The sequence below is a fragment of the Podarcis erhardii genome (assembly GCF_964252035.2).
Source record: "Podarcis erhardii genome assembly, chromosome: 14".
Classification (NCBI taxonomy): domain Eukaryota; kingdom Metazoa; phylum Chordata; class Lepidosauria; order Squamata; family Lacertidae; genus Podarcis; species Podarcis erhardii.
Window position 1 is genome coordinate 36,859,626 of NC_138503.1, and position 26,263 is coordinate 36,885,888.

Consider the following 26,263-nt stretch of genomic DNA (forward strand, 5'->3'; position numbering starts at 1 on the left):
CAGAGTTGGAGGTCATACAGTTTCTATTACTGGGGAATGATCAGGAGCTCACCAAGTTAGTGGCTAAATAACTCTATTTGGTTTTTTGTCGTCGAAATACACTGCAGACGTCTGATCTCCCTGGAGACCAAGAGATGTGACGATAGACTGCTCTGCCTCCTTTCTTTTAGCAAATGTTTTGTGCCACTAGGGAAGTGGTAATTCTGTATTGATTTGTATGTTTGTATGTGATGCCAATAAAAGGTTTGATGATGATGACCTCCCATTCCCATCAGCCCCAGTCAGCACAACCAGTGGTCAGGGGTGAATGGGAGCTGTGGTCCAGCTGCACCCACAGGGCACCCCATGGGCTACACCTACAATTAACCACAATGGTTTCCTCCACTATTGGAGGCAGTACGCCTCTGAATTCCAGTGCTGGAGTACGCCCATTGCTGTTGCACTCAAGTCCTGTATCCGGGCTTCCCAAGGGCACCTGGTTGTCTACGGTGAGAATGAGATGCAGGACTAGATGGGCCTCCTTTGGCCTGATCCAGCAGGGCTCTTTATAGGTTTATGAGAGAGGTGATACTGGCTTGGGGAGCCTGGCTGCCTTGCTTCCTGACTTGGGACAGGTGGCAGCTTGGGAAATTTAGGAAGAGGAGGCTTCAGCATCATATCTGCCTAATGGTAGAGCCGGCCCCACCTGCCTAATAAGGGGCTTCTGAGGGTGCTCTTGCCTGCCTGTTGCTTATAGTGTGCCGTGACGCTTGCTGTCTTAGGCCATCGATGCCAGGGAAGAGAATTATCCTCCTAAGAGAAAAAGGCTGTTTAGTATGAAGCCCGTATAAGCTTCACGATATCCGATTATGGGTTGCGCTGTGCCATATGGGTGCCATTTAGTGTACCTGCAAGATATTAAGCTTTTTAGTTGGCCTGCTCTTTGAGTGCCTAAGTGCATTATATCAATAAAATCTCGTTTAAAATCTGGCACAGAATGGCTTGAATCGGGGTTTTTCCTTGCTTCTCTGCACATGGTTTTCATTAGGTAGAACATGCATTTGATGGAGCAGACAAAGGGATGTGTGTTTCCTGTCTCTTGTCCTTTCCTTCTGGTATTTGGGGAGAGTAAATCAGACACCTGACTAAGTTTGAGGGCCCAGCTCATAGGGCAACTTCAGAACTTCATGTGATGAAAGTTCACCAAGAGAAATGCCGAGGTGGTGAACACCACCGTAAGCAATTTCTCCCTTTCCTAAAAACAACAACACATCAGTTGCAAATTAACGTGGCAGTGTGTTACTCTGTAGTGCCCTTTTCTCAAAACTTCTGATCTGCTTCCTGTTGTGTGCTGAAAGCAAAACTTTCCGCAGAGGAATGCAAGAATGGCAGAAGTCTGCATGCATCTTTTTACTTTTCCGTGCTGCTGATGGGCTCAAGGGTTGATGTTACCTGTAGATGCTGTAATTTCCACATGCCCTGAACGATACAGAAAGGAAGTGATGACTGATGGCTTTTGTGAGGGTTGAAATGAGTCACTGCGTGTGAGTGCATTGGTGGGAGACTTTCACTCCCCAAACAACTAAAAAACATTTGGGGGTGGCAGCAGCAGCAGGGGGGTGGGTGGGAGCTGATGCTATTAATCTAGACTAGAGGTGAGGAACTTCAAATGTGGCCCTCCAGATCTCTGTCTGCTTCTCAGGACTCTTCCCAGGCCACAGCCCTCACTGGTCTTGCTTCACATCTTCCTTGAGTGTGTTTGCCTGGCTGGAAATGGGCCCTTGAACTTGGACAATCTCTGGTTGCTTGGATGGAAGATGCTTCTGCTCCAAGTTGGCTTCTGCTCCAGCACTGACTGGCATGTGGCCCTGGGGTAATGCCCAGAAAATATTATGTGGCCCTCTGTCTGGAAAAGAGCCCCCATCCCTGATAAAGGCCGCCTCCAAGATTTTTTTTTTTTTAGTAAATAATCCAACACAAGCCCTAGTCAGAGCAGACCGACTGAAGTTAATGAACCTGACTAACGTAAGCCTCTTAATTTCAGTCGGTCTATGAGTAGGATGCTTAACCTGACTTCTGCACTAGATTAGATCATTTCTAAACTCATTTATTCAAAGTATTTTTATATGGGGTGGTGGGAAAGATTCTCAGAGCAGCTTGCAGATGTATCAACAATAAAGATAGCTCCTAACCTTAGATATACAGTCAAAGGGTTGCATCCAGATACGTTCTACTTGGAGTAAAACCACTGAAACGAAAAGACCTAGTTTAGTCACACCCATTAATTTCATTGAGTCTACACTAGGTATGGCTAATGTTGGACACAACCCAAGGACCACAACACACAAGGAAAAGTGATTGGGAGGGGAAAGGGGGGGGGGAGCAAAAGCAAATGCTGGTGCTTGTTCCTAGTTGCAGAATCCCCAGAATGCAAACTGTTGAAAGGCAGGAGGAGTTAAAAGTTGCTGGTCTCTCAGCTGAGCCAGTGGAGAATCCCTGCTGCCTCATCTCTCCCTCTGATATTGCTTGATTCTGAATACCCCCTTTCTGCCTTCCAGTTACGTTGCCAGAACCCCAGCGCCTGCTAACCTGATTTCCGCCACTTCCCACTAATTGCTACGTGGTTACAAAAATTTTCTATTACGGGCATTGTTTTGTCGAGCTTCTAAATGTAGAATCCTCTTAATTGGGACACCATGTCAGGCTGCGTATTGTCCCCAGAAAACACAGCTGGTACCAAATATAAAACGCCTTTTAAAGGGACATGATTATTGCAACAGCTTACTAAAAATAAGTCCCCTCGTTTCAAAATTTCTAGCAGGTGAAATGTTCAAAACACCTTGCATGAATTATTTCGGGGATGCTTACAGCTTAAAGTGGTATGATGCTGCTTTAAATGCATAGTGCAGAAATGCACCTTAACCCTGTTAGATTCTGTTCTGCTCTCTCTTGACAGCCCTCCAGGAAAGTATTATCTAAAGCAGGCATAGGCAAACTCCGGCCCTCCAGATGTTTGGGACTACAGTTCCCATCATCCCTGACCACCGGTCCTGTTAGTTAGGGATCATGGGAATTGTAGTCCCAAACATCTGGAGGGCCGGAGTTTGCCTATGCCTGGTCTAAAGCCCAAGCTTAGGCTCTAGTCTAGCTGTGTAAACCTGGGTCATTGATTTGCTTTTGGTTTTTTTCCCTCCTGCAGGTGAAAGACCTGACCAAGTTCTTGGACCCCGCTGGGCTTGGAGTAATCAGTTTTGAAGACTTCTATCGAGGAATCTCAGCTATCAGGAACGGAGGTTGGTTTTTATTCCTACGCCCCGAGATTGGGAGGAAGGCATCCCAGGCACTTCCTGAACCTTCCCAGCATGGAGGCATTTCCTGACATTGTTGATGTACCCCCTCCCCTCCCCCAGGGTATTTCATGCCTCTTCCTTGAAATGTCAGTGTCCTCCTTTGAAAGAAATGAGAGATAAGGGGGGGTGTCCGTTTAGGTTGTTATCATTCTGATTGATTACTAGGGAGTAACACAGGGAGTAGGGAGGGAAATCCGCTCCCACAAGAAGCAGTGGTGGTCACCAGTTTGGAAGGCTAATCATCTCTGGTTAAAAGATGGGTTTGGACAGCAGTACTGAGAAAGGACTGTATCTGTCACTGCCGGGCTGCTGCCAGTCAGAGCAGACAGTAAAGGACTAGATGAACTGACTGGCCAATGCTGTGTCAGATGCGCCAACTTCCAGTCTGTTTCTGAGTGTTGACTTGACTACTTTTTGTCCCAAGGCAATTCCAGGTTCATGGCTCTTGCATTCATATACAAAGCCCTCAAGCACTGTTGGCAGCTCCCCTGGGTCTCAGAAGCCTCATTGGCCTCAATGAGAAGTTGTGACATATCGTGTTGCTGCTCTCATGCTTTAAGAACGTAAAAGGAGCCTGCTGGATCAGGCCAGTGGCCCATCTAGACCAGCATCCTGTTCTCACAGTGGCCAACCAGATGCCTGTGCAGGAAACCAGCAAGCAGTGCCTGAGAACAAGGGCGCTCTCCCTTCCAGCAACTGGGATTCAGAGGTATACTGCCTCTGACTGTGAAGGTGCAGAGCACAGCCTCCATTATGACTAGTAGCCATTCAGAGCCAGTGTGGTGTAGTGGTTAAGAGCGGTAGTCTTGTAATCTGGTGAACCAGGTTCGCGTCTCTGCTCCTCCACTGCAGCTGCTGGGTGACCTTGGGCTAGTCACACTTCCTTGAAGTCTCTCAGCCCCACTCACCTCACAGAGTGTTTGTTGTGGGGGAGGAAGGGAAAGGAGAATGTGAGCCGCTTTGAGACTCCTTCGGGTAGTGATAAAGCGGGATATCAAACCCAAACTCTTCTTCTTCTTCTTCTTATCCTGCACAAATCTGTCCAATCCTCTTTTAAAGGCATCCGAGTCGGTGGTCATCACTGCCTCCCGTGGGAACAAGTGCCAGAGTTTTAACTATGAACTTATATGAAGAAGTCCTGAATTATCTGTCCTGAATTATCCAATGTTCAGCTTCACTGAATTTCCATGAGTTCTACTGTTATGAGAGAGGGATCAAATCTTTCCTCTATCCACTCCCTTCATTCATGCCATGTATAATTTCATAAACTTCTAGCATGTCGCCTCTTACTTAATTTTTCTCCTCCATCCTAGAAAGTCCCAAATGTTGCAACCTTCCCTCACGAGGGAATCTCTCCAACCCCTTAATCATTTTGGTAGGCCTGTTCTGAACATTTTCCAACTCTACAATATCCTTTTTGAGGTGAATACTCTTTCCAGCAAGCATCTTTGCTGTTGACTTTCAGACATTACTTGAAGACCTTTTCATGCTGCGAGGCCTGTGCAGATGCTTAAACTTCTTTGATTAATCCATTTTAATGACTATTTTGTATTGTTCTCAGTGGCATTTTATGTTCTGTCAAACTTAAGTGTCTTGCAGGGCCTTTGATATTTGAGTTGGCAGCGTATAAATACTTTCTATAAAGTAATAAAGGATAAATACTCCCTTGCAATGGGTAGAGCATCCGAAGGTTGCCACTTTGGAAAGCGCCACTCTGTCCTCTTTGTATCTGTGGCCAGGAGGACTGAAAATTCTGTTCTGTGCTACAGAACCATGGGCACATCAGAGGAAATACTAACTTTAGAATCTTCGAAAATTGACATCGGAACAACCTCTGCTCAGTTCCAAACGCTTTAGGGGCAATTGTCCCAGGATAAAGCTGTCACTACAAATGTATGTTTAAAAGATACAGCTTGGGAGGGGGCAATGGAAGTCTTACGAGTGTTTGCGCTATGCTCTCTAGAACAGCTTTCTCGGAGACATGGCTTCAGGTTTCTATCCATAATTCATTGCTTGCAGTATCATGGTGTTGCTCTAATTAGATAGAAGTAACACCTAATAAAGCACTTTAATTCAGGGCTCCCTTAACTATAAGTCTTTGGAGTTGCATAATTTTGGGCTTTCTCATAGTGGCTGAATTTGAAGTATCCATCAAACCCTGTTATTTCTTTCTTCCTGTCGACAACTAGAGACATTAAGAGATTCCAGAGCCTCTTGGTTTGAGAATAGTGGTAGTTTCTCCAAAGGTGTTGGTACTGGGACAGCAGGTGAAGGTGGCACCTCATCTGGAGTAATGTGCTGAACATAGGAATATGCCTTATACTGAATCTCGGAGTACAGTGGTACCTCTGGATGCGAACGTGATCCATTCTGGAGCCCCGTTCGCATCCTGAAGCAAATGCAACCTGAGTCTGTGCGCATGCGCGGGTCACAATTTGCCGCTTCTGTGCATCTGCGTGATGTCATTTTGAGCGTTTGTGCATGAGCAAGCGGTGAAACCTGGAAGTACAGTGGTACCTCTAGATGCAAACGGTATCCATTCTAGAGCCCTGTTTGCATCTAGAAGCAAACGTAAGCAGCGATGGCATGTCTGCGCACACGTGCATCACTTTTCACCGCTTCTGCGCATGCGTGTAACGTCATTTTGAGCATCTGCACATGCACAAGCGGCGAAACCCAGAAGTAACGCGCTCCTTTACTTCCGGGTTGCTGCAGAGCGCAATTCGAACGCGCTCATCCCGAAGCACATTCAACCGGAGGTATGACTGTAACGCGTTCCGTTACTTCCGGGTTGCCGTGGAGCGCAACCCGAAAACGTTCAACCTTAAGCAACTTTAACCTGAGGTATGACTGTATTGGTCTATCTAGCTCAGAATTGTCCACACTGTGTGGCAGTGGCTCTCCAGGGTATCAGACAGGGTCTTCTCCCAGCCCTACCTACAGATGCCAGTGACTGAACATGGGCCTTCTGCATGCAAGACTGATAGATGCTCTAGGACTGAGGATTCAAGCACAAGAGCACCATCCTTTTCTGTGGTTTCCAGCAACTGGTATTCAGAAGCATTTGCCTTCCACTGCGGCAGCTGAGCATAGCCATGAAACTGAAACAGGGGAGAAGCCCAGTTCCTGGCAATTTGGCAGCCTTGAGGCGTGATGTGTTTCCTATGCCTACCCTGCACAAAGCCGTTGTTGGCTTCCTCCCCACAGCAATTCTTAAAGCTTCCACTGGTGAAGCAAGCAGGTTTTGCTGACTAATGTCACACCCGAAAGTACATGATGCAGTTGGCAACAAACAAAATATCTTTTTTTATACCTAGCCTTTCTTGCTTAGTCTGCTGACACAAATGCTAACTTTCTTCCCATCCCCTTGTGATATATCTGCATTGCAGTTCACTTTTTCTCAGCTGAAGGGAAATTGGAAGTTGTTCGGTCACATGGATGGGCAGGGCAGGCGGAAACTCCCTACCTGGAATTAATTTTGTTTTGTTTTTACAATAGTATCAGATCCAGATTGTTTAAGACTCTAAACTATAAGCCAAAGTTGTCCTTGGCTCAAATGCTGCTTCTGTGAACATGCTAGGGCAAAATCCAGTGGTGGTAGAGCCCAGAAATGATAGTCAGGCTGAACCACATCAGATTGCTGATGAGCGAACTCCTTTGTGCACAAACCCCACCCCACCCCCAATAAAAGAAAAGAAATTATTTATAAGTGGAAAGCTAGTGGAAAGGTAAAGGACCCCTGGACAGTTAAGTCCAGTCAAAGGCGACTATGGGGTTGCGATGCTCATCTCACCCCTTTTCAAACACCCTCGCTTGTGGAGTGTTCCCTCAGCCTCCTCTCCTCTTCCCTCTTCTTAGGACAGCCTCTCTGGGCAGCCACTGCTGCTGCTCCTGGTCTCTGAGCTGCCCCTCCCCAATCCCAAGGAGAGGTGCTTCCTCACAGTGCCCCACAGAGGTCTTGGAAGCACCCCTTGGCCACCCCCAGAGGCACCATTTGCCTGGGGAGCACGTAGCCAGGGCTACTGATGCAGCAAACGGCTGTGCAAGCCTTTGGGAGGCAGAGAGGGCCTCAGAGGAGGGAAGGAAAGAAAGAGGGACAGAGGCCATGTTGCCCGCGGCACCCCTGACCATTATTCAAGGCACCCCAGGGTGCCATGGCACACTGGTTGAAAACCACTGATTTGGCATCATCAGCAAGCTTGACTACCTCACTGCTCACTCCTAATTCTAGACTGTTATGAGCCAGTTAAAAAGCACAGATTCCAATACCAATCCTTTGGAGGGAAACTCCATTTTCTACTTCTCTCCATTCAGAGAACTGCCCATTTATTCTCACTCTTTGCTTCCTGCAACCTAACCAATTCCTGATCCACAAGAGGACTTCTCCTGTTATTTCTTGTCCGCTAAACTTACTCAGGAGTCTCTGGTGAAGTCCATAAAGACAACCCTAAGACTAAGGAGGAAGAAGCTTGTAGGATAGACTCCTCCCACATTTTCACCAGTGATCTGGCGGTCTTCATAGCCTCTACTTTCTCTACTAGCTTAGCAGCATTTGAGCAGATGATCCAATGCGTTGACCTACTTTTTCCGAGAGGAGAAGCGGCAAGGAAGTTTGTAACAGTGATGTCGGTTTGCCTTTGCTACTGCAAACTCAAAATGGGGATGGCAGAAAGCTACCCAGATGTGGAGCATTGAGGTCGTTGCGTTGACATCACAGCCTTGAGGCTCCAACCGAATGAAGGATTTGCAGGAAAATCTCTGGCCTTCTCAAAGCTTCTGCCTGTCTTCTTTTCCACTCTGCTCTTCTGCTGTATTCACTGGGCAGTTCTAGCACCAAGCCATCAGCACAGGAAGAATGCTAGACTCAGTTATCCACTGTGGCATATCTTGATAACGATTTATCAGAATATCTAACATGCAGTGTTAGAAACTCAGATATAATGTAATTGCCTAATGACACCTTAAACCTAGGTTACGATCGCCAGAATAGAACAACCCAAACTAAAACAAATTCAAGCTTCAAGCGAAATAGTTCAGATTCTTCTCTAAGGGACATTTTGCTTTCACTCTGTTTATTTACCTATTTAATTTATAGTGCTGCCCCGTAGCAGAAGTGTTCCAGGAAGCTAGTGTGGTGTAGTGGTTAGTGTGTTGGACCTAGGACCTGGGAGATCAGAGTTCAAATCCCCACTTAGTCATGAAGCTCATTGGGTGACCTTGGACCAGACACAGCCTCTTAACTTACCTCACAGGGTCATTGTCGGGTTTTAACTGATGCAGAGGTTGAACCGCGTACTCCTTGGAGAAAAAGGTGGGATCTCAATGCAGTAAATAAGTTGTTCTGCTTATATGCTTAAGAAAGCTGGAGGAGCTAGCCAGATGGAGATGTCATCCGGCAGCCTGACATCCAGAGATCTCCAAATGGTCGCAATTGGACTCACACCAGTAGGAAAACGTGCCTGGCGCCTGGCTAATGTCTAACACTGGCCACATGCTAGCTGGTGTATCCCCGCCCCCCTCGTACTGTAGGCTAGATTCTGCTTCCACACCCTCAGCCCATTCTATCCTTTGTCCACATTAGCAAAAGGCATGATCAGTTCAAGGACATGCTTTAGTCAGGCACAAAAACTCAGGTGACCAAGCAGGGCCAGTGAGGGCCCTGGGGAGAGTTCTGAGGGCCAGATTGAGAGGTGGGGGCTGCATTTGGCCCCCAGGCCTGAGGCTTCCCACCCCTGATCTGAATAATGGCAGTACAGTGGTACCTTGGGTTAAGAACTTAATTTGTTCTGGAGGTCTGTTCTTAACCTGAAACTGTTCTTAACCTGAGGTACCACTTTAGCTAATGGGGCTTCCCGCTGCTGCCACACGATTTCTGTTCTCATCCTGAAGCAAAGTTCTTAACCCGAGGTACTATTTCTGGGTTAGCGGAGTCTGTAACCTGAAGCGTCTGTAACCTGAAGTGTCTGTAACCCGAGGTACCACTGTATGGAGCATGTTGCTTTGGGTGCTTTTTATTTAATTTTCCTCCAAAAAAACTAGAAGCAGCCAGGTGACATTTTATTTTTCTTTCTTTCTATTTATTTATTTAGAGCATTTGTACCCTGCTCCTCGGCGAAAGAAACTCCCAGAGCGGTTTACGTACAATCAAAACGAGACAGTCCCTACCCGTAGGGTAAAATCTAAAAGAACACAGTACACGAGGGACAAGGAGGGGAAGAGGAAAATCAAAACAGTTGTTCCTATAATGCCCAGCTGGCACAGCTGAGGGGGTGGAGGTGCCAGCAAAGCTGGTGAAATGAGCCCTGCTTCCTGTCTCTCCCACAGAGGCAGTCTGGTGGAATGGCTGGCCCCAGGTGACCGTTGAGGGGAGAGGAGGAGGCCTGATGGAGCTGGCCTGTCACAGCAGAGCCCATGGACTCTCGCCCTTTCCCAACTCTGGTTGCTGGATCTTATGGAATGGCAACAACTGATGCAGAGTTGGTGCAATGCTGTGACATCCCCAGGGCTTTGCTTCCCCAGTCTGGTCCTGTCTCCGCAGTCCGTTGGCACAATAGCCTATCTTCCTGCCTCGGCTCTCGAAACTATTCTGCTCCAGCGCCCCTGGTCTCGGCGGCGTGTCTCCCAGGCGCCACGAGGCCATAATGCTCTCCCAGCTGACTTAATGCTCCTGAAAGCTTCTATTGTTGTAGGTTGGGCCTATGCGAAGCAGGGGAAAAGCAAACATGGCTCCGGTCCTGATCGACACGTTGCTTTTTGCTGCCCTTGCTCATTTCACAAATGTTGTCATATCCCGTGTGCAAGCACCCATCTCACTCCAGCAACTGTTAGAGGAAAATGGATATTGGCTCCATTGTATTGCAATGAGCAAAGCCGAATGAGAGACTTGTGTCTGGTTAAAAGCTGAAGGCTCTGATGACTGTGTGTCAGTGGTGGCTGTGGTGCCCATTGGGACTGGTAGGGTGGAAGGCAGGGAGCCCAACAGTAGGGGGAGCCAGAGGCAACAACAAGCAGAGCCAACTACAGTGGTATGTCGGGTTACAGACGCTTCAAGTTACAGACTCCGCTAACCCAGAAATAGTACCTCGGGTTAAGAACTTTGCTTCAGGATGAGAACAGAAATCGTGTGGCGGCAGCGGGAGGCCCCATTAGCTAAAGTGGTACCTTCAGTTTCAGGTTAAGAACGGATCTCCAGAATGAATTAAGTTCTTAACCCAAGACTGTAGTTCTAGTTTTGTCCCCACACTCCTGCTCAGTTCTGAAAGGGCAGAACCGAGGCCAAAGAGGAGGAAATGGACCATTAGGGCTGCGCTCAGCTGAGACTCAGGAGCAGGAGGGCAGCCAGGGCCTGGACTGGTTGTCAGCAAGAAGGCAAACATCTGGGGGTGCCAGCTGTGCCCATGTGGCTTTTGGGGATCTGCTTGGGACACGACAGTCGGGATGGCAAATCCCAAGTGCTCTGTTGCTGTACCAATGCTCTCTCTCTTTTTAGCTATTGTATTTCTGGGCGCACCAGCACTACAAAGTCCCGTTGACCATGCTGGACAGCACGTGCGCCTGTAATGTGCGGATGGGGAGTCCTTTGTGGGTTTTTGTTGCTAATGAGCATCGAGGGTTTGTGGGTTTTTTAACGCTCATTTGAACAGGGATTCAAAAGCTTTCATGTAGCCTATTGTGTTGGCGGGGACCGTTGGGTGAGGTCACCATAGCAACATCAACTGTATACAATGTGCCATATGCTTGGGGGGGGGGGGAGGAAGACCTGCACCAAGAGAGATGCAATAATGAGTTTGGTAGATGACTCCAAGCCATGTTGAGCTTGTCCTTTCTGTGCCATTGGTCCTGGACCTGTGAAGAGGTTGGCAGGCAGCCAGCTCCCTGCTGTGTCTCTGTTGCAACTGCAGAACAACAGTTTGATTGGGTGGGTGGGCTTGAGGGGTGGCCTGGCAGCCTTTCTGAGACCCTAATTCTAGAGAAGCTAATGAATATACAGAGGAGAGATGTTGGATTTCAAAAAGACGCTCATGTGGGAAAAGCTGGGTAGCATGCATTTAAAATACATTGGTACCTCTGGATGCGAATGGGATCCATTCCGGAGCTCCGTTCGCATTCTGAAGCAAACGCAACCTGCGTCTGCGCATGCGCGGGTTGCAATTCACCGCTTCCGCACATGCGCATGTCGTCATTTTGAGCGTCTGCGCATGTGTGAGCGGCAAAACCCAGAAGTAACGTGTTCCGTTACTTCTGGGTAGCCGCAGAGCGCAACCTGAAAATGCTCAACCCGAAGCTACTTCAACCCGAGGTATGACTGTAAAGCATTTGTACTGCTCAGGTTTACCCCAGAGAATTTTGGGAATTGTAGTATTTGCTGAGAGCGCATTCTGCAAAACATCCCTAGCTGCAATCTGCTCCTCTCCCTCGCCCAGCTCCCAAATCCCCAACATCACCTAAGTTAAATAGGGAGAAGATATTATGTTGAAACCAGTTTAGATCTATAGCTGTGGTTTTCAACCAGTGTGCTGTGGCACCCTGGGGTGCCTTGAAGGATGGCCGGGTGTCTTGGGCAACACTAGCCTCCTTTTCTTTCCTTCCCTCCTTCATCTGATGCCCTCTCCTGTCTTTTTCTCCCAAAGGCTTGCACGGCCGTTTGCTGCAGCAGTAACCCTGGCTACGTGCTCCCCAGGCAAATGGTGCCTCTGGGGCCGGCCAGTGTGAGAGGGCAGTTCTCTTTGGGGCACGGGGGGGGGCGCAGCTCAGGTACCAGGGGCGGCACCTGTGGCTGCTCAGAGGACTCCCAAGGAGAGGGGAGAGGAGAGGAGGCTGAGGAAACACTCCGCAAGGGAGGGTGTTTGAGAGGCCGCCAACTCTGCAAGAAAGGGAGCCTTGGAGTCAAAATGGTTGAAAACCTCTGATCTATAACTTCAGGCTCCAGGGGCCTCTCTGTCTGTTTCTTGGGTCTTTCTCCAGGCCACACTCCCCTCTCTCCAGGCAATACCCTGCATTGGTCCTTCTTTTTATTTCTGGGTGTTTTTGCCTGGGTGGAATGTGTCCATAAATACTGACGATGTCTCTTGCTTTTCTGGATGGAGGACTGTGTGAAGAAACCAGCCCATTGGACGAAGGTGTAATTTGCATAAATTGCTCCACCTACTTTTGCCTCTGGCCCCGTCTGTCATTGGCGTGTGGCCCTCAGGAGGTCACCCAGAAGGGAATATGGCCCTCAGGATGGAAATGTTTGCCCTTTGGTGGGGCAAAGGAACAGTTCTCAGAGTGGTTTAACAATCAGTCCCTGTTGCCAAGGAAGTCTGGGAACTATGGCTCTGTGAGGGGAACATGGGGGTCACCTACAAACTTTCAGGACCTTTAAGAAACTGCAACTCCCAGAGCCATAGGTAGCCCACACCTGTGCTACCTGAGCCTTTGAACAGGAGATACCTGAGATTGGGCCTGACTTCTTCTCCATGCAAAGCCCTGAACTATGTGCCTATGTGTAATAGGTGCATCATCAATTTGGGATTATCATAACGTGTGTTTTTTGTTTGTTTGTTTTAAAACCTTTTGTGAGAGTGTTCACAACATCCTTTAAGAAGTTATTGTCGTTCTCCAATTCTGTACCTACCTTTTTGGAATGAGGGAGATCAGGTGCTTTGCACAAACTCCACCCACTACGCCACACTGCCTCTCTAACCCAGTGTACCATCTGACGCAATGTAAATCTGCTGCAGTAAGTCTAGGGAGTTTTGTACTGCAGCAAACTCAAAACCCACGGCATCATTATTTTATTGGATTTGCTGCAATAAATGAGAACTTGGCAGTTAATTTACCCCAGGACAAAAATGATAGTTTACAAGCTGTGTTGTGGTTGGTAGATTTGGTTCATTCAGTTCCTGAGCATGTAAAGCTGTAAACTTTAATATGTGGTCAAGTGGGAGAAAGAGTTGTGGTAACAAGAGACCTGATTGTGTAAAAGAACCTTCTGATCTCAAAGTCTTTTTCTGCCTTTAAATGAGCAGACATCCTGACATGTATCTCTTGGCTGTGCCAGTGGAGAGTTAATAATTAGGGTCTCGCACCAGAGTAATAGTCCAAACTGTAGCATATTCTGGGAATATGCTGCTCCTAACAACCATACCAAAAGAACAAAATTATTATTTCATTTTAAAAATGCTCAACGCATTTCAAAAGGGGGTTGAGGAACTGCAACTCGCTCGATTTAAAATCATTTTCCATCTGCTGTATACAAAATGCTGCTCCACAACTCTGCAGACCCCCTTAACACAATTAAAAAACAATGGGAGCATGACATAGGTTACGAGATAAACTACCTAATGGACTAGAATGTGGTCCAAACCTCCCTTTAAATCCATTTCAGCCAAAAGGGAAATCACTTTGAAACTTATCTATAGATGGCATCTTACACTGAGGAAATTGGTGGTAATACATCCAGGAACCTTACCAAAATTCTGGAGAGGCTGTACCTCTACAGGCACGTACATCCACATGTGGTGGGACTGTCCCCGAATCCAACCCTTTTGGACAGCAGTCCAACAAGAAATATGTAAAGTACAGCAGTCCTACAAGAAATATGTAAAGTAACTAAGCAGGTATTGGAACCCACCCCAGAACTGACCCTATTGAATATTTTCCCAGACAGAAATGCTCACTCACAGTAGAAAGAGCTTATAACCCAGCTACTCCCAGCAGCCAGAAACATCATAGCTGGACACTGGAGAAACCTGTCAGGAGTAAACATGGACTTTGGGCACCAAATTGTATAGGGAAACAGCTTTAATGGAAAAGCTAACCGATAGATTGAAACTGACATGGGGACAAATAAAATAGAGAAACTGACATGGGGACACCTTCACCCTGGTATGAAGTTGTTGTTGTTGTTTAGTCGTTTAGTCGTGTCCGACTCTTCGTGACCCCATGGACCAGAGCATGCCAGGCATTCCTGTCTTCCACTGCCTCCCGCAGTTTGGTCAAACTCATGCTAGTAGCTTCAAGAACACTTTCCAACCATCTCGTCCTCTGTCCTCCCCTTCTCCTTGTGCCCTCCATCTTTCCCAACATCAGGGTCTTTTCCAGGGAGTCTTCTCTTCTCATGAGGTGGCCAAAGTATTGGAGCCTCAGCTTCAGGATCTGTCCTTCCAGTGAGCATTCAGGGCTGATTTCCTTCAGAATGGATAGGTTTGATCTTCGGCTCCCCTTTATTACACACACAGGTCAAAATGACAATAATGATAGCAGGGATCTGCCAGCAGCACACAGATCAGTATGGCTAACTTGACGCAAGAATTCATTCCTCCCTTCCACACATGCAAATGAATCTCATGGCGGTCAATCAAAGGCAAACAACAACGCCCCAAGCCCCCCCCTCAATCTTCTCTTACTGCCCACATAAACCAATGTATAGAAAGAGAACCTACCCAAATGACGGCGACATAAAAACCTCACCCATATACCAATTTGGGGAAATGAAAAAATAATGTGCAAATTTATCACTCGCCCTCTCCCCTCTACTCTCTCCCCTTCCCTCTGGGTGCCATATTGACTTACATTGAATGTAACCCAAAGACTTTATAATCTGAACAAAAAAAGGGAGAGACATTGCATGTTCTTTTGTAGATGATGAAAATCTTTAATAAAAAGTATTTAAGATCGGTTTTCCAGCATGTAATAGCCACCTCCTGAATGTGATTTCAGAAGAGCAGAAATTTACAAAGCCTCGAAAGGGGAATTGTTGCAATCCAGACCGGCTGCAATGTGCAGAATCAGCAGCCGTAAAACCGCCGTTTGAGAAGCACGGCTTGTGTGTTGAAACGATGAGCCAGCTATATACTCCTTGCTGCTCAGGCTGCGCTACTGGCTGAAGACGGGACCCAAGCTCGTTTCTCAGCATGAATTACGGTATTGCCCTTGGCAGCCGCAGACCCCGGTTTAAGAGATCTAATTTATCAGGCTGCCATGTGCTAGACTTCAGCTGTAGTGGACTGATCCTGATAGAATAGCCTTTTCCGCTTTCATATTATAGGGGACAGTGTTGCAGTAGAGCAGTGTTTCCCAACCTTGGGCCTCCAGCTGTTTTTGGACTACAACTCCCATCATCCCTAGCTAGCAAGACCAGTGGTCAGGGATGATGGGAATTGTAGTTCAAAAGCAGCTGGAGGCCCAAGGTTGGGAAACACTGCAGTAGAGGAAGAGCGGAAGGACTGTAGCTCAGGGATGGGGGAACTCAGCTTCACTCCTTGACATCTTCAGGGTAGGGCTGAGAATGCCCTCCTGCCTGAAACCCTGGAGAACCGTTGCCAGTCAGTGTAGGCCAGGCTTCCTCAACCTTGGCCCTCCAGATGTTTTTGGCCTACAACTCCCATGATCCCTAGCTAGCAGGACCAGTGGTCAGGGATGAGGGGAATTGTAGTCTCAAAACATCTGGAGGGCCAAGGATAAGGAAGTCTGGTGTAGGCAATACAGTGGTACCTCGGGTTACAGACGCTTCAGGTTACAGACGCCGGTAACCCAGAAATAGTACCTCAGGTTAAGAACTTTACTTCGGGATGAGAACAGAAATAGCGCTGCAGTAGTGGGGGCAGTGGGAGGCCCCATTAGCTAAAGTGGTACCTCAGGTTAAGAACAGTTTCAGGTTAAGGATGGACCTCCAGAACGAATTAAGTTCTTAACCCGAGGTACCACTGTACTGAGATTGGGTCTGACAAGGTGCAAGACAGCCTCCTATGTTTCTAACATGGCGAAGAGTAACTTTGTACTAATGTAAAAATGGTTTTTCCTCTAGGAACTTTTTTACCTGTGTTGCTTTTGCAGAGGAAAACTATTGCATGAACAAATTTGTAATCCCAGGGTAGGGAAGCGCCAAGTATAGGTGAAAAATGTTTTCATGGGGTTGGGGGGGATGGGAAGATTCTCAAGCAAAATATTGTTGACGGCTTTCCGGGTCGTGTAACCAGCATGACTAAACCGCTTCTGGAGCAATGGAACACCGTGACGAGTGTCAGAGCGCACGGAAACGCCGTTTACCTATGTTTTTATCTGCCAGGGTCAGTGTGGTAGCAGCAAACTGATACATTCTCTATGCCCACTCTAATAGTAGATTATTAATATTTTTTATCCACCGTTATAACTATTTTCTTACCTATTAAATTATATTTAATAAATGCATTTTCAGTTTCCTTTGACTACACCGTGAAATTTTGCAATTTTCTTATTTTTGACATAAAATTATAATTTTCTATAGTCTAATTTGAATTTACATCCCCAAAACATCACCACACCACACTTCCAACTATGTTAGATTTCTAGGTATGGGCATCTTCGATTTGACCGGTGACTTGTTGCTTTTAACATATAGCCACAAGATTTTAAGACTTAAAGTTTGTTTCTTGAAACTTATCTACAAATATTTTTTTTTTAAAAAAAGAAAGAGATTTTCCTGAGCTCAGCTTTTGGAATCTGACCAAAATCTTAAATGGCCCTTTTGACCTCCTCTTGGAACATGCATTGTAAATTCTGTATTTATGTTCCTAATCAATATCTCTTGGATTTTGGTATCTTAAGAGTTGACGGTGTCGGGGTCTCCTCCAGGTGTTTTTCACGACTAAGTTGAGGAATGCTGTGTTAAAGCAACATTTGTTCAAGAAGCAAAGCCCCTTTTTAGCTTCAGATATGCCAAGATTCTATACGTGTCTTTTTCTTTAAATATTTGAGTCAGTTTATATCTCTTGCTTGGATGCGGGTGGCGCTGCGGTCTAAACCACCGAGCCTAGGGCTTGCTGATCAGAAGGTTGGCGGTTCGAATCCCCGCAACGGGGTGAGCCCCCTTTGTTCGGTCCCTTCTTCTGCCAACCTAGCAGTTCGAAAGCACATCAAAGTGCAAGTAGATAAATATGGTAGGTACCGCTCCAGCGGGAAGGTAAATGGCGTTTTCGTGCGCTGCTCTGGTTCGCCAGAAGCGGTTTAGTCATGCTGGCCACATGACCCGGAAGCTGTACGCCAGCTCCCTCGGCCAATAAAGCGAGATGAGCGCCGCAACCCCAGAGTCGTCCGTGACTGGACTTAACAGTCAGGGGTCCATTTATCTTTACCTATATCTCTTGCTGGAATATTATTTTTGCATTGGCTCCAACAAATTTCTACTCCTGAGTATGCCTAGTGTTTAATACAACCCTTTACGTATTTTCACTTAAATAAAATTTTTTTTACTCCAATGAGAAGCAAACGATATTTTCAAGCAATTATCTCATAATAGCGGGCATGCTGCCTCTCAGAAGGAGGCGATTCTGCTCCATCTGTGTATCAGCAGGGATTGAACATTGTAGCTCACCTCACCTAGAGATGCAACATGGTTTTCCCCACTGGAAGCGGAGATAAAGGCAAGGAGAGAGGCACAGCGGGCACCAGAGGAACCTAGGGGCCAAAGCCCCTTCGCCCCCCCTTAAATAATTGAGGGAGCTGCCCCCCTGAGTTGAAGGGAATTCCCATTCAAATGGTTTGTGTATGCCATGTCATGTGATCGATTATGCAGGGTAGGGCTTACCTGGAACCTCCCAATATTTTATTTAAGCTGGCACCCCTGGTGGGCACCCTCCTCTGTGGGTGGAAGCTTTGGGCTTACAGAATATCATTTGCATTCATCTTCTGACGCTTCTCCTGTAGCTTGAGACTTCACTGGAGGAGCATTCCAACCCTCAATGTTGCTTTTTTTAATAAAAAAACTCCCTGTCTTTCCCTCCTGTAATAATATTTTGGTGTGTGTTCTCACCCCCTTTCAGCAGTTCCTGACAGCCAGCTCTGCACTATGGGATATGCCCATGATGAACCACCACCTGCCTGTCCCGATGAGTTTGATGACTTTGTCACATTTGAGGTGAGTGTCTGAACACAAAGCCTTTTGCTTGCCCCTAGTGACCAAGGCCCCTAGTGACTAAGGTTTGAGTCTTTACAGCAGCTGTCTCCAGCCTTTTCAGGCCCAGAAGACTGGCCCTAAACCCAAACATGTGTTTGGGGACCCCATTGCTTAATTTGTCAATTTGTTACCTGGTGGGAGTGCTGCTGTGGCGACCCACCTTAAACCAGGCCACATGGTCATGGGTCTCAGCTAGGGATGGGGGGAAATGCCATTCAGTTTAAAGGCAATCTTGCCTTTTATCCTTCAAAATTTGCTCCTTTCCAAATTTTGCAGTGCAGGTCTCCAGCCAAGTTATCTGTGCAACCATGCATATACTAAAGTGTGCATATGTTTGTGAAAATAATGTCGTTGTTTATTTTTTTAAAATGCATTGTATTACATAAAATTGTTTGGCAAAAATGAAATACCCTAAAATGCTGATGGATTGTCGTGAGGACTTTAAAAAAGAATTCACTAGCTGATGAAATGTGGCATTCTTAATCTGTGAGGGCTTTCTTGGCAGCCTTGCAAGGTGGCAGTGCCATGCACCACCATTTACAGGATCGCTCACACCCACCGCCCTGCCACATTTATTTTCTTAAGAACGCTTGCTTTTGCAAAGAAGAATCCATCTGTGTGCAGGACTGGATGGAGACCAGAAGTATATACGGTACCCACTGCTTGAAATTAGTTAGCACGGCCCATTTGCTTTCCTTGATAAATGGCCAGGAACTGGTAGCCTTGTTTTCTTGGTGTAGCATTTCTTTAATTCTCCTTCCTCTCGTCTGCAGATTCAGGGGTGAGTATTGCAGGCATAACTGGGGAAGTACAAATCTTTATGCAAGCTTGCCTCACCTTATCCAGTGTCAGGCCTTGTCTCCAACATGAATTTCCCCCACCTCTTCCTTTGGTTATGCATTAAGGAAGCTTTGCAGGAGGGTTGAAATATATGTCTGTCGGCCTGTCTTGATGACATGAGTGCTCCGTTTCATGCTAGTCATTTGCCTGGGGCAGATCAGGGTGCAGGGATGTTGAAGCCTGTGGCTACTGGGTTGCTGCAAATTGTGAGCTTTCCACTCCATTCAAAAGAACACTGTAACCGGCCAATGGGGGCGGGGGAGTGTGACAACTACATTTTTTCAAGCCCAATTTATTTCCCTGAGGTCGTGCCCTTAGGCATTTAAAAACTGCATGCAGGTCATATGGCTCTACTCCCCCCCCCCCCTTTTCATCCCCACTCAGATCTTGCCGCCTCTGCAAATACATCCCACGGTCAGGCAGAGTGACTGGCAGCTAAATCCATCTGGCTTTGTTTTCTCCTAATGACACTTGAGAAGGTTCAAACAGAGGTTCTCTCCTGTCCCTCAGACTCTCCAGTTACAAGATCAGAGCTTGGCTGGAAGCTGCTTCTGCCCAAAGACAATGTTGAAGTGAGGCCTAGTGGAAGTGATGCAACTTTAGTGTGGCCATTGCTCCTTGGGAGTCGGCGGTTGCCACAAGAGAGGAGGCCCTTTCTTTTTATTCTCCCCACCCCCCTTTAATTTTTTTAAAATATATTTTTATTAATAACTTTTTTATAGTACAGATCAGTCCCCTTCTCATTTTGTTGATGGGACACAGAGAGTGTAAAGTGAAATAAAAATAAAAAAAATCAGAAACATCAATCTGATAGTGCAGTCTTTCTGATAGTATCCAAATTCAGGTCCACAATAATCAAAGCAGCCAGAATGCTTACAGGAGATGCTTTTGTATTTAATCTCCAAACAATAAAACAGTGCCAATGTGCCACAAAAGAGTCTTTATATTTTGTTCTTTTAGCCAGGTGTAGATCATTTGTTATTCCCCCCCCCCAAAAGCAAGTTGCCAAAACCATAAGAGAGCATGCATTTCTCATATTAAAGAATAAATGAAAATAAATAAACAAACCTCTTCCTTCTCTCTCTCTCTCTCTCTCTCTCTCTCTCTCTGAGTTGGCAACGCTGCCCTCTGCTGACCGACCAATATAATACACTTGGGTGATAATCTTAAAATGCATTCAAAAACGGAATAGCAGAAACAACAAAAATCCCTTTATTTGTGGAACACAGTTGTAAGACAGGCAATCAAGGTGTGGTCAAAAACACAACTTGAACTAAGATCGGACGAAATGAGTGGTGGTGGAAATATGAGAAGTGGCGTAATTGTGCTGGACTGACTTTGGAAGAGACTGAAAGAGGCTGTATTGTATTATTGAGAGCTTGTATTAGATCATTGAAAGTGAAGGATTTGTGTATAATGAGTGGAAAGCACCGGAGTCCTGTAAAGCTCGCTTTTGTTCTATTAGCTATGAACACCCTTCATGCAACCTGTCGTTTATGCTTGTGCACAAGTATACTTTATACTTGTAAAGTGCTTAGAAGCCTCGCTGGCTGTTAAGCAGTATATAAATTAATACTAATGACAGTGCTAGTGCTGGTTACTAGACCTGCGGTCTAGTAAGACAATCTTGATTCTGAATTAAAATGAAGACCCATAGCACAGTGGCAGAACACCTGCTTTTGTATGCAGGAGGGTTCCAGGTTCAATCCCCAGCTTCTACAGGGCAGGGAAATGCTTAGAAAGACAGTCATTTAAAAAGAAGCAGCTAAAGTACGTGGAACAGGATTAAAGTGTTCTAGAAGGAAACAGCAAAGTCCAGCTGTCCACTAGTGCCAAGCTCAGGCTCTCAGAGAGGAATTTGCCACACATTCAGACAGCCTATGAATTGAACGGTGTGTAAAGCAGTGGAGTATCTGATGCAGAACTCTTCAGCATAAAAGTGAAACCATGGCCAGCCGTAGAGGATATGCTTCAGTAATCTGCTATACTTTTGGAAAATGGTTTACCTATCTGTCCGTTTGTCCACTGTGGGTTTGGACACCTCTTGAGATATTAGCACACACAGGTTCCCGAGGTGGAAGTCTTTGTCGATGCTGGGATGCTGGGCACCATTTTGAATCAAGATGGCTGGCCAAAACGTGACTTTGCCTGATTTTTGGCATGGCAGGTCCTAACACTGCTAATGTGAAGATACTGTCTCCCCATTTGGCAGGACTTTGGCTTGACTTCACGCAGTTTGGTATGACAGTTACAAACAAGGTTTCTTGAGGTACAGGAGGAGACTTTTGCCAATTTATGGCTCCCATCAGATGCTCTGAGTCCTGCATCATTGTGTATGTGTGTGTGTGTATCTAGCCCCAAAACTCATAAATCACATTATCAATTTAAAAATCACAATTTTTTTTTAGTTTCTTCAAATGCCTGGGCAGAACCAGACCCTTTCTGCTACCATGGTGGACACTACCATTGTCGACATTTTCCGTGAGCCATAGTGCTTTTGCCTCTCATGACCTAGTCCAGCCACTGCACTGGAGATATGGAGTCTTGGCTCATTTACCTGTCAGTCTTGATTTAGAGAAGCTCTGCTCATTCTGGGGCTGAAGGAGAGCCGCCTTCTAACCGCAACTTGTCTTTTGTTGCCTTTTGCCAATGATTACTTAAGGACTATGTTCCTGTGTGCTCAGTGATGTGAGGAATGTCAGGTGGCTGAAGTTGACTGAATCCCTTTATCTCCTTAAGCTTGGACATTGCTTCCTCTGGGGCACAGCGTACTTTCTGTGAAAACATTTTTTTGTGGGGGGAGGGAGAGCGAGAGCGAGAGAGAGAGCTCAACCATGCACATTAGTCATGTGCTTTTTCCGAATCACGTGTGAAATCTGCAGTTGCACACAGCCCCATAAAACTTGGACCTACTGTAGCACCGCCAGTTACTTCTAGATAAACAAGGTTACGCCTTAGATATCTGGGTGGGGCTGTCCTTGATTAACCCCATCACATATGGCAGTACAGTCATACCTCGGGTTACAAATGCTTCAGGTTGCGTTTTTTTGGGTTACGGACCCGCCAAAACCGGGAAGTACCAGAATGGGTTACTTCTGGGTTTCGGCCGTCGCGCATGCGAAGAAGTGCTGAATCGTGCTTTGCGCATGCGCAGAAGCACCGAGTCGCAACCCACGCATGCACAGACGCAGCACTGCGGGTTGCTAACGCTGCAGGTTGCGAACGTGCCTCCCTCATGGATCACGTTTGCAACCCGAGCATCCACTGTAATGGCCAACCAGATACCTCTGGGAGCTTTTCTGTATCCCCAGCATCTGTTACTCTGAGGTAGAGTGCCTCTAGATATGGTGGCTCAGCTTAGCAACCATGTCTAGCTTCGGGAGATAGACCTATAAGAGGAGTGGCAAAGCTTTTTTCAGCCAGAGGGCTGCATTTCCCTCAAAGGAACCTCCTGGGGGCCACATGGCCGTGGTGGGTGGGGCCAGAGACAAAATTGGGTGGGGCCATGGATGCTGATTTTACCTTTGTACAGTAGGTTTGTTTCTGCACACACCCACACAGATCCCTCTATCCTCCATTCTGGGCACCACAATTTAAGGAGGATACAGTGGTACCTCAGGTTACAGACACTTCAGATTACAGACTCCGCTAACCCAGAAATAGTACCTCGGGTTAAGAACTTTGCTTCAGGATGAGAACAGAAATCATGCGGCGGTGGTGCAGCGGCCTCATTAGCTAAAGTGGTACCTTAGGTTAAGAACAGTTTCAGGTTAAGAACGGACCTCCAGAACAAATTAAGTTCTTAAGCCGAGGTACCACTGTATTGACAAGCTGGAAGGTGTGCAAACAAGGGCAAGCAAGATGATAAAGGATCTAGAAACCAAGCCTTATGCGGAACAGTTGAGGGAGCTGGGTATGTTTAGGTTGGAGAAGAGGAGATGGAGAAGAGATACGATAGCCATATTCAAATATCTTAAGGGCTGTTACATGGAAGGAGCAAGCTTGTTTTCTCCCGCTCCGGAGGATGGGACTCAAACCAGTGGCTTCAAGATACAAGAAAGGAGATTCCGACTAAACACCAGGAAGAATTTCTGACGGTAAGAACTCTTGGACAGTGGAACAGACTCCCTCAAGAGGTGGTGGACTCTCCTTCCTTGGAGGTTTTTATGCAGAGATTGCATGACCATCTGTCATGCATGCTTGAGTTGAGGTTCCTGCATTGCAGGGGGTTGGACTAGATGACCCCTAGGGTCCCTTTCCAACTCTACAGTTCTATGATCCAGGCAAGCAAGAAGCATTATCAGAGTTCAATTACAAAGTCTAGCCAGGCAAAAATACTCAAGGAAGGTGTGAAGTAAGGATGGAGACAACTGGTGGGGGAGCAGATGGAGAAGCCCCCAAGCCTGAGGCTCCCTATTCTTGACCTGTATCATCTACTAGTTGGCTTCCCATTATTTAAAGCCACCAAACTCTGTACAAGGTCATCACCATTACTTCCTGCAGCAGTGAATCCCACAGTTACACCCGATGGCATAGAAATCCTTCCATTTTTCTATCCCTAATCCCTTGGCAAGGGATGTGGGTGGTGCTGTGGGTTAAACCACAGAGCCTAGTACTTGCCAATCAGAAGGTTGGCGGTTTGAATCCCTGCGACGGGGTGAGCTCCCGTTGCTCGGTCCCTGCTCCTGCCAACCTAGCAGTTCGAAAGTATGTCAAAGTGCAAGTAGATAAATAGGTACCGCTCCGGCAGGAAGCTAAACGGCGTTTCCGTGCGCTGCTCTGGTTCGCCAGAAGCGGCTTAGTCATGCTGGCCACATGACCCGGAAGCTGTACGCCGGCTTCCTCGGCCGATAAAGCGAGATGAGCGCCGCAACCCCAGAGTCAGCCATGACTGGACCTAATGGTCAGGGGTCCCCTTTACCTTTACCTTTAACCCCTTGGCAATCGGTTTCTCTGGGTGACACCCCCCTCCCTTTTCGTATAGGGAGAGAGAAATGTTCCTGAGCTAGAAAAGGGTGTGTTCCTTTGACACAAGTTTAAAACTTAGCTCTCTTTGTCCAAAGGTGGCTGAGGTCTGCATTTAGTTGCAAGAATTGAGCCTTCCCAGTGAAACACCGGCAGTGAAATAGGGGTGGGCTGGGGGGGGGGGAGATTAGCCTGTAGGCTGTTATCTGGGGAGTTCAAGAACAAAAGGAACTCTGTTGAGAGAGCTGAGGCCAGTTTGTTCAAACCAGCCCAGTTTGTACTTCCTGATCGCTTCTTGCCTCCTCCCCAACCCCAGCAGAAAGCCAGGAGGTGTGTGTGTTTCTAAGTAAGCGTATCCAGAGTTGGACTTTCGCTTTTCAGAGAAGGAACTTTGCCTGCCTTCAGGTAAAAGATTATCCCTCGGCTTTAAGAGGAAAGCGGTGCCAATCTGAGGTGCTAACATGGTCCAGATTCCGGTCCTCTCTGGAATGCTCTAGCTCAGCCCCTCAGGTGGATTTTGAGGCAGTTGAGCCTGTGTCGGAAGGGGTACTTGCCTGTCCATCTGTTTGCCCATAACACTTCGGCATCAGTAGGGAGCCATACCTAGTCAGCGTTTTCCCTGAGCCTGCTAAGACGTGGCGTTCTCCACCTGTGAGTTTGTATGTGTGTGTGTGCATGTTTTAAAAGAAGGTGTACTTTTGTGGTGGTTTTTGCTCTCCCAGTATCGTTGAGCTCATCCAGGAAGGAAAGGGGTTTGGATCTATTGAGCAACAGAGAAACCGGTTCTCTGGGAGGTCAGCACAAGCAACCGATGTAAATCATTTCTTCGAATGGTTGCAGAATTAACGCACTGTGGATCCTGCGGAGTTTGGGAAATAGAGGAAGGTGCTTGCATGAAATATTCCGTTCAGCAATCAACCAAGGTTTTTTAAAAAAATAATTTTTATTTGATTTTACAGGTGTAGAGTTATAACAATGCAAAATACATATCCATATTTAGAGATTGCTTTGAATCTCTAGATTTTCCACCTTCCCCTCCATGAATCCTATTACTGTATAAACCTTTTCAACTGCATATTATTTCATCATCCAAATTTTATGTGTCTCCAGTTTATCCATAGAATCTTCTGCATTACAAGTGTTATTGCAATCCTGCTAGCGTTTTCATCTGCTTACAGTGGTCTCTCAAGTAAATTATATTTCCCCCCCATTCTTTATTGAAGTTTTGGTCAGCAGTAGTTTGCACCTTACAGCTCTACAGTCCTCAGAAGTTTGAGGGGGCAGCGGCCTCCCCTAAGCTGAGGGATCCCCTCCTCGCATCTGCCACCTTCATTATGTTGTTTTTGTTGTGTACCTCTTACCTACGATATCTGATATTTCTCTTTACCTATATAGGACCCACTGTATTCTCTTGGCTGTAGTTTTGTTTTCACTGCATTTAATACTGTAATTTTTTAATTGGTGTTACCCCACCCCGGGAAGGTGTGCATATGAAATCTTCTCCTTCATTTGATTACTCTGCAAGCGTTAAGTGCAGACGTTTCCAGTATCCATAAGAAAGTTGTTTTTTTTATATATGCTTCCCCCACTCTTTCCCTTGCTACCACCAATCCTTTGGCTGTTCTTCCCAGAGACTCTGGGGTCCTTTTCAATTAGGGGAGGATGGAGATCTTATCAGAGCTAGTGGTAATGATGTCTCCTGAAGGCAGTTCCACCTGCTGTTAAGGTTGGGGTGTGTGTGGAAAGAATAGGCTTATAAGGGAACATAGGAAGCTGCCTTATACTGAGCCCAAACCACTGGTTCATCTAGCTCAGTATTGTCAACACTGGCCGGCAGCGGCTCCATGAGGTTTCAGGTGGTGGACAGTCCCAGCCCTACCTGAAGATGGTGGGGATCAAACCTGGGGCCTTTTGCATCTATAACAGCTGCTCTAGCACTGAGCTACAAACACATGTTTAAGCATCTGTATGTGGCTTGCAGGATAGCCGCCCTTGGTCTACATACTGACCTGCAGCTGTTTAAGGTTTCAGGCATGGATCTCTCTTAGCCCCACCCAGAGATGCCAGAGATTGAACCTGCATGAAGAACAGGTGCTTTGAGACTAAGATGGGGCTCTACAGTACTTTAGGATGTGTGAGCAAACATAACAGGCCAGGGTACCGGACCTGAGATATTGCATTGAATGGAACCTGTGGTGTAACTGGGGCAGGC

General features: G+C 46.7%; 1 protein-coding gene across 9 annotated transcripts in view; it reads left to right on the forward strand.

The window, feature by feature from the left end:
- The window catches only part of RAB11FIP3 (RAB11 family interacting protein 3), a 91,151-nt gene that overhangs the window by 26,181 nt on the left and 38,707 nt on the right, over positions 1-26,263 (forward strand). For 6 of the 9 annotated variants that reach the window (XM_081839650.1, XM_081839648.1, XM_081839645.1 and 3 more), the window contains 2 exons: positions 3,179-3,272; positions 18,113-18,207. In XM_081839650.1, the coding sequence (XP_081695776.1) occupies positions 3,179-3,272; positions 18,113-18,207 (189 nt within the window). The remainder of the gene's footprint in view (positions 1-3,178; positions 3,273-18,112; positions 18,208-26,263) is intronic. The other 3 variants (XM_081839643.1, XM_081839646.1, XM_081839649.1) reach the window with 1 other exon arrangement.